General features: G+C 26.2%; 1 protein-coding gene across 1 annotated transcript; it reads right to left on the bottom strand.

The window, feature by feature from the left end:
- Positions 1 to 3,123: 3,123 nt before the first annotated feature.
- Positions 3,124 to 4,951, bottom strand: LOC102582815 (B-box zinc finger protein 21). Its single transcript, XM_006341939.2, has 3 exons — positions 4,631 to 4,951; positions 4,139 to 4,543; positions 3,124 to 3,900 (listed from the first exon to the last, which is right to left on the bottom strand). The coding sequence occupies exons 1-3, from the start codon at positions 4,814 to 4,816 to the stop codon at positions 3,595 to 3,597; spliced, it is 897 nt and encodes a 298-aa protein (XP_006342001.1). The 5' UTR covers positions 4,817 to 4,951; the 3' UTR covers positions 3,124 to 3,594.
- Positions 4,952 to 8,244: the final 3,293 nt, after the last annotated feature.

Genomic DNA, 8,244 nt, shown 5'->3' with positions numbered 1-8,244 from the left:
CTATCAAAAATGCAAAAATACAAAGAAAAAGTGCAAACTAAGATAATAAACTTCTATACTTGTCCTTCAATCGAGTAAACACTTCTTAATTCTTATCATTCTGGCTTAATAGTATATGTTGTCGATCGATTTCCTTCCTTATATATCTAAGTAATAAAACACCACCTGGAAAAATATAATGAAAAAAGGGATGAAGAATGAAATAGCATATTCAGGTGGAAGTTGGCAAATTCCAATTCCTATTGCAATCAATAAGAGATAAACCTATTATCTTCAAAATATACTCTAAACGGTCGTCCTTCTGTGGTTTCACCATACTTGCAAAATAAATATGCTTAGAATTGTGTTTCTCAATATGGACTTGGAACACCGGCGAATAAATAAAAAAAAATTGAAAGAATTGTAGTCCTCAATGTGTAGGTATATATATGAGAGGGAAATTAAGTCCTAGTTGAAATAGGTTTAGGGTGACAAGTCAAATATATAGGAGCACTTCTATTAGAACACGACTTATTCGTACAATGAATAATAATAATAATAATAATAATAATAATAATAATAATAATAATAATAATAATAATAATAATAATAATAATAATAATAATAATAATAATAATAATAATAATAATAATAATAATAATAATAATAATAATAATAATAATAATAATAATAATAATAATAATAATAATAATAATAATAATAATAATAATAATAATAATAATAATAATAATAATAATAATAATAATAATAATAATAATAATAATAATAATAATAATAATAATAATAATAATAATAATAATAATAATAATAATAATAATAATAATAATAATAATAATAATAATAATAATAATAATAATAATAATAATAATAATAATAATAATAATAATAATAATAATAATAATAATAATAATAATAATAATAATAATAATAATAATAATAATAATAATAATAATAATAATAATAATAATAATAATAATAATAATAATAATAATAATAATAATAATAATAATAATAATAATAATAATAATAATAATAATAATAATAATAATAATAATAATAATAATAATAATAATAATAATAATAATAATAATAATAATAATAATAATAATAATAATAATAATAATAATAATAATAATAATAATAATAATAATAATAATAATAATAATAATAATAATAATAATAATAATAATAATAATAATAATAATAATAATAATAATAATAATAATAATAATAATAATAATAATAATAATAATAATAATAATAATAATAATAATAATAATAATAATAATAATAATAATAATAATAATAATAATAATAATAATAATAATAATAATAATAATAATAATAATAATAATAATAATAATAATAATAATAATAATAATAATAATAATAATAATAATAATAATAATAATAATAATAATAATAATAATAATAAAAAGATTACATATATACTAATAATGGGCGGTACAAAATTGAGCTAAACCGCAAATCGAGTCAAATAATTTTTAAAAAACCTGAGTAATGACTAACGACTAAAGTATATATGGACTGAAAGTATAACAAAAGATAGACTTGAGTAGTTTCGAATGTTATGGAGAATTTTTTGGACTTTTTCCCCACAACTTTTTATATTTTTTTGGGTGGGTGGATGTGGATCCTGGTTATTAATAACGTGAGAGTGATTGCCATATTCGACAAACAAGAAGGATAGGGACATGGCAATGATAATATAATTGAGAATGAAATATGCAAGTTGAAATGGTCCTAGCAACTAGTATTTCATTCAGAGTTTTTTTTTTTTTTTTTTTGGAGTCCGACTAAATCCAAATTCACGGTTGAAAGTCCCACATTAGGCCTTAAGGGATTCGAACTCGATATCTCTGATTAAGAATAAATGAGTACTTTCCACTACACCATAACCCTTGTTATAGAGCTGGCTTTACTAGTGGCCTAACTAGCCTTAAATGTTTACCCCATAAAGTTTTGGCCATGTTGGCTGAACATTTGATGCACTTTTGCTGGCTTTTGGTCCCTATCTGTTCTCTATTTCTAACTATTAGTGTATTATAAGGTGCGGAGTCAAAAATTTTATTAAAGATTTCAAATTATGAAGAAGTAATATGTACTATATATATACGTAGAAAATAATTTTAACATTGTATAAATAGTGTAATTTTTCGTCAACCCTACCTGTCTCCGGTCTCCCTACCACTACTACTTTTATATATGCCCTAATTTTGTCAATTGTGATTTGGGATCCACTTTTTTCATACTTCAAATGTCTGGTCGGAGTCCTCAGGGTAGTTAGTTGTTACTATTCATTTAGGTCCATTAATTCACTAAATTTCTTAGTTCTTGAAAATTGATTGATCACAAGTCACTTTTGGCCCCATCTTGTCATCCACTTTTCTACAATTGTTACTGTTGTTTGTATATAAAATTTTGTTCAAATTTAATACTCTTGATTGGAATTTAGATACTACTTGATTCTGCAACGTCTCGTTTGAGCCAGCTTTCGCGCACCTCAACTAATTCCACAAAAATCTATCACTTCTTATCAACAACAAATACCAAGTAACTCTTTAAAATGTTGGCATGCAAGTTGTATTGGACTTACAAATTTTATCTTATAATTACGATTTTTTTTTACTGAATTTCAAGATATCAGGTCCCTACATGGCTGCTATATATAATAATATATCTATTAGAATTTGCCAGTCTGGCCTTCTTATCTGATAACAATCATCATTGCAGTGCAATGCCACCCTCTTGTTGGTGTTATTCCCAGACCAAAAGGGATGACTAAAAGTTCTTTAATTAAGTGCCTTTCTTAACTATCACTTCTTTGATTCATACATTGAATTTCATCAATGTTCTGTGAAATAGTGGAGATAGGTTTTATAGTCCATTATAAATATCTTTTCAAGTGAGATCGATAAAATATAACACATGAAATCAAGGTTTTTTAGCTTATAATTGATCATAAGAGATCTTTTTTTGTTGAAATACGACATGATATGTGATTGTGTCCAACATTGATTCATAAACCTCTGAGTTTTATGGGATTCAACAAAACATAATAGGAATTGTCATAATACATAAAACAAACACTTAAATCTAGTCTCAGCTGAAAAGTAAGCCTTCTAACTTTGAGAATACATATCTCAACACCTCAATTTGGTCTCGACTAGCAACTAAGCATTCCAATATTCATCCTTGCTTATTGTATCTTGTGGACATCCAACACTGACGTAACACATCAATTTTGAAAGTCCTAGAAGGCCATTTTGTAAATTGAAATATTTGCTTGACAATTTAAGCTAAATTTGAGAGTGTGTTTATGTATTATGCCTAAAAAGATATTTACAAAGCAAAAGAGGCCCTTGCACCAAAACAATAATTCCAAGAACACAACAAAACCAAGTTGTGTATTAATTGAGCACAAAAGAGGAGATGGGGTGTTCTTTTTTTTCATTTTTTTTTTGTTGCTCAAACTAAATCAAGAAAAGGCAAAAAAAAATAAAGAAATACCCACAGAAATAGAAAAAAAAATCAAACTAGGGAATTAAAAGAAAAAAAGATGATTGGATCCAACTACCAAAGAGTTCTTGATCTTTTGAAGGAAATAGAAGATGATGATGGGATGATTTGTGGAACAGCAAAAGAATTGTCATCTCTCCACTTTCTACTTGACTTGTTACTTGTAACTTCCTTCATATTCTTGAATTCAATTTGTCCACCAAAGTTTATATTCTGAGGGAAAACTTGGTTCTGATTCTTTTGAGGAGTAGGAGGTGGAGGTGCTTGAGGGACCCAAATACCTAAATTTTCTGGTGAGAATGAATTCATTGTGCTCTCAATCTCAGTATCCCAAATCGGAAACACATCATTATCACCAATCTACAAGAAAAAAAATAGATCAGATAATTGCATTTCACAACCATTTGACAAAAATGACAGTCTAATGCACTAAGCTTCAGCTATGTGGAAAAGGATCGGACCTCAAGGGTCTATTGTACAATAGCCTTACTCTGTATTTCTACAAAAGACTATTTTCACAGCTCGAATCAATAATCTGTTGATCACATAACAATAATTTTACCAGTTATAAGATTGAAAATGAGCACAAAATGCAAACCTTACAGAAACCATTAGTAGGAATTGTAGAGGAATTCAGCAATTCTTCAACATGCCATCCAGGTAACATCTCTAAGTACTCTGATATACTACTTGTATAACTATTTTCCCCAATATTAACTGCCACTGACACTTGTTGAGGAACAGAACCAGAAACAGGCAAAGTCTTTTTTGTGCAAGTTTGAGACTTATTGAGATTTGTAACAGAATCTTGATTCGCACTACATGAAGTTGCTGATGCTGATTCTGATGAAGTATAAAGCGAAGAATTCGCTGAAATTTTGACACCAGTTAATAGAAATCTATTATGTTTCTGTGTATGTTCATTAGCTTTGTGTATTGAAACATCACACTCTCTGCATAGAATTGCTCTGTCTTGTTGACAAAACAAAAAAGCCCTTCTTTCCTGTAAAATTAAGTACCCAAAAAAATTAATAAACTCATGACTCAGAGTTCTAAATTTAAATTCTGAATCCGTCTCTGACTACTTTACCTGACAGATATCGCAAACTGGTATTTGTTTAGGTGAAGGTTGAATAAGAGAGAAACGTTGATGTTTGCTAGCAAGTTTATTAGCATGATGAACACGATGATCACAAGAATCACAAAGAGCAGCTTCATCAGCAACACAAAAAACAGAGGCTTCATTATTGTTACACACATCACACTGGATCTTCATTAGATTAATTAAATTATATATAAAAAGAAGAAAAAATAATTGAAGAAGAAGATGATAGAGAAAAGTGCAGAAATGGAGAGCTTATAAGAAGGGAAAGACTGGGGTGCGTTGAAAATTGGTAAAGAGATAGAGAAGAATGGTGGTGGGATTATTATAATATATTACTCTTCGTCCCAATTTAAGTGATATTTTTTGTTTTCTAAGTGTTAAATAGTTTGAGTTTAATCAATAATTTAGCATGAAATTTTCAAATTTTTTGAAATGCAATTTGTAAATTACAAAAAATATATTATAAGTCACAATAATTGATAATTAAAAATATAAAAAAATATATGAAAAATTTACTATAAAAAATAAATTTATTTGAATCTCCTAAATTGAAAAATATCATTTAAATTGAGATAAAAATTATATTATATGAAATAGTACTATAATTAGAAATGATTGAATCTTGAATGTGATAATCGTATGCTGTAGAAAAAATGGCTCAGGTGCGTCATCAACAATAGAAAGGTTGATTTTGTTTTATCAAAATGTGAACTCTTTTTCCTCCTCAGTGTATTCAAAATAAGTGTACTGTGAGTTTTGGTAAGTAAAGAAAAATAAAATAGAAAAATGTTTTTTTTTATAAAATATCTTGTTGAAAGTAAGTGATTTTTTATTATTTTGTAGTGTTTTGGCAAGTAAATAAAAAATTTGTCATGCAATATTTATATATAATCTGGCAAAATATTATATAGGCAGGAAGGGTGGGAGTTCGAGGGTGGTGGAAATTGAAATTGTTGGATCGATGAAGAGAAAACAATGAACTTAAAATATCACTTATAAAACTTGTTTCCTCTATTATTTTTTTTTCCATTAAGAAGTTTGTTTTTCTAAGAAAATATATTTTTCTTCATGTCAAATAATCTTTATAGTATTGCAAAACTTTGAACATCATCCAAAACTAATTCATGTTTGATTAGTCAGAATTTTTTTTAATTTTATAATAATTTTTATAAACTACGGTCATTCAAGCTAAGTCATTATTAAAACAGTTAATTTTTATTTTAATCTATTTAAGAACAAACTACCTCATTCAATATTCAAACTTGTAATAATCGATCCAAAAATATAGTAATATTCAGCTTTTTAAAAATATTGAGGAATATTACCTTGATATTTATAGAAGCTATGATAGTAATATTTCTTAGCCCTCCACTATGTATAAACAATTTATATATTTGCTTGAGATTTGAGAAATGGTAGCCAAACAGTAATGACCAATAATTATGATTTATGACATCTAATCCTCCTAGTAAAAGTTAATTTCTTTAATTAGCTAGTAGATTCCTTAGCTACTAGCTAATGGTTTATGCTAATGGTTTCTGTTGCAGCACAGTTACAACCATAAACTATATAATTAATTAATTAATTAATTATTAATCAATTTTCATTATGAGTCATTCTAGAAAAGTAAATGTCGGGGTATTTTGGTACAATTAAACACCCTTTTTCAAATGCACTTGCTATCACTTTTAATTTGATATTTTCGAGTTTAGCGTTGATGAAAAATTAAATATGAATAAATATTACAAATATTTTTATTGATTTCTATCATACATTATGTGAAAAACTGACATGTTAATTTGTTAGGTGAAATATATATAAATGATATTACGTGATGAATTGATAAGTTTGACACCGACATCAAATCACTATTAAAACATCACGTTTTTTCCATTGAAAAAATATATTAGGAAGCTTTCGTTATCTTATTAAGATCTGTTTTTTGATGTATTTTTTCAATGAATTATTTCGATGTAAAATAGATTTAAAAAATATATATTAGTATATTTTATGAGACAATTTTTTTATTAACTCGAGATGAGAAAAACTTACATTTCTAGTCTTAGGCACATTCTTAACTAGATCATACTAACTCATGTCCATTCTCACCAACATTTACCCACTCTTTTACTAATTCAATATTAATTCTTTTACTTCCTTTTAAGTTTATTTAATCCTTAATTATGTAACTTTTAGCAGTTGAATATATTATTTTCCTAGTGTAAAGCTTTCTATAATATATGCTTTTTCACTTTTTTTCTTCTTTTTTCCTTAACTGCCTAGAGATTGACAGTTTGACTGGGCTTTTACTAAACTAATTTAACTGCGTAACTTGTCGGATGGCTAGACTTAAGGTAGAATTCAAAGACAATATCTCGTACTGCATCGTAATTGAGAACATGAATGATTTTCGGGTGGAGTTGAAGATGCGATTGTGTTAGAGATATGAAAAATCATTAGTAGAACTGATTTTTCCTACTTCGATAAGTTTTAGTAAAAATAGTCATATTTTTCACTTTTAAGAACTTATAATTTTTAAATTTTTAATCAATTCAACATGAATATTTCTTTCATCGTATCAAACACACACTATATGTAAGAGATAAAAACATATTTTAATAGCAAATACAATAGACAGTTCTGGAGGATGCATTCGTCATTAATTGCTACTCTCTCTGTCCCAATTTATGTGACACATTTTGCTTTTCGAGAGTCAAACAGTTTAAGTTTGACCGAGAAATTGCTCATGAAATCTTCAATTTTTAAAAAATGAAATTTATATATTTGTAAACTACATAAAAAGTACTATAAGTCACAATAATTGATAATTCAAAATATTTAAAAGATATATGAAAAATTTACGGTCAAAGGTTGACTTGTTTGCATCTCGAAATCTGAAATGTGTCATATAAATTGGGATAGAGGGAGTATTTTTTTTAGCAGTGTACTTTCTCTTCTTCCATTTTTTATTACACGAGTTTTTGATTCTATAGCTAAATAAGAAAGTTTGTAGTTAATTCTATTAATTAACATCATATTAGGGACGAATTATTTCAATTTATATCAACAACAACTAATCTAGTGACAAATTAGTTCGTAGCTTCTGACCCAAAAAAAAAATATTAGTTGAAAATGATTTGGTTATATATGAGAACATTCATGTTATTTGAAAATAAAATGTTTACTTATAATATATATATATATATACTTTTATTACCATGTGAAGCCTTTTTGTGAAACTTAATTGAACTTGATTCAAAACACATAATATAATAGAGTCCGGAGCCTAAAGGGCAAAAAAAATTGTCAAAAATTCTAAAAGGGCACATCACTTTTTATTCTAGCCAAAAGGGCAAAATCGCTGCGTCAGCAGCGATTTTCCTCTGACAAAATGATGAAATAGCAGTGATTTCGACTAAATTTTTTTTTTTATTTTTTTCAATTAAAAATCGCTGCCACAGTAGCGATTTTGTAAAAAAAAATAAAAATATATTTTTTATTAAAAATCGCTGCCATAGCAGCGATTTTGTTAAATTTTGTTTTTATTATCATTATTAAAAATCGCTGCCATTGTAAAAAAACAAAAAAAATTTGCTGTG

Source organism: Solanum tuberosum, unplaced genomic scaffold (genome assembly GCF_000226075.1).
Source record: "Solanum tuberosum cultivar DM 1-3 516 R44 unplaced genomic scaffold, SolTub_3.0 scf00032, whole genome shotgun sequence".
In the NCBI taxonomy this organism is placed as follows: Eukaryota; Viridiplantae; Streptophyta; class Magnoliopsida; order Solanales; family Solanaceae; genus Solanum; species Solanum tuberosum.
Note: the sequence above shows the minus strand (reverse complement) of the source record. Positions and strands in the feature narration are given on the sequence as shown.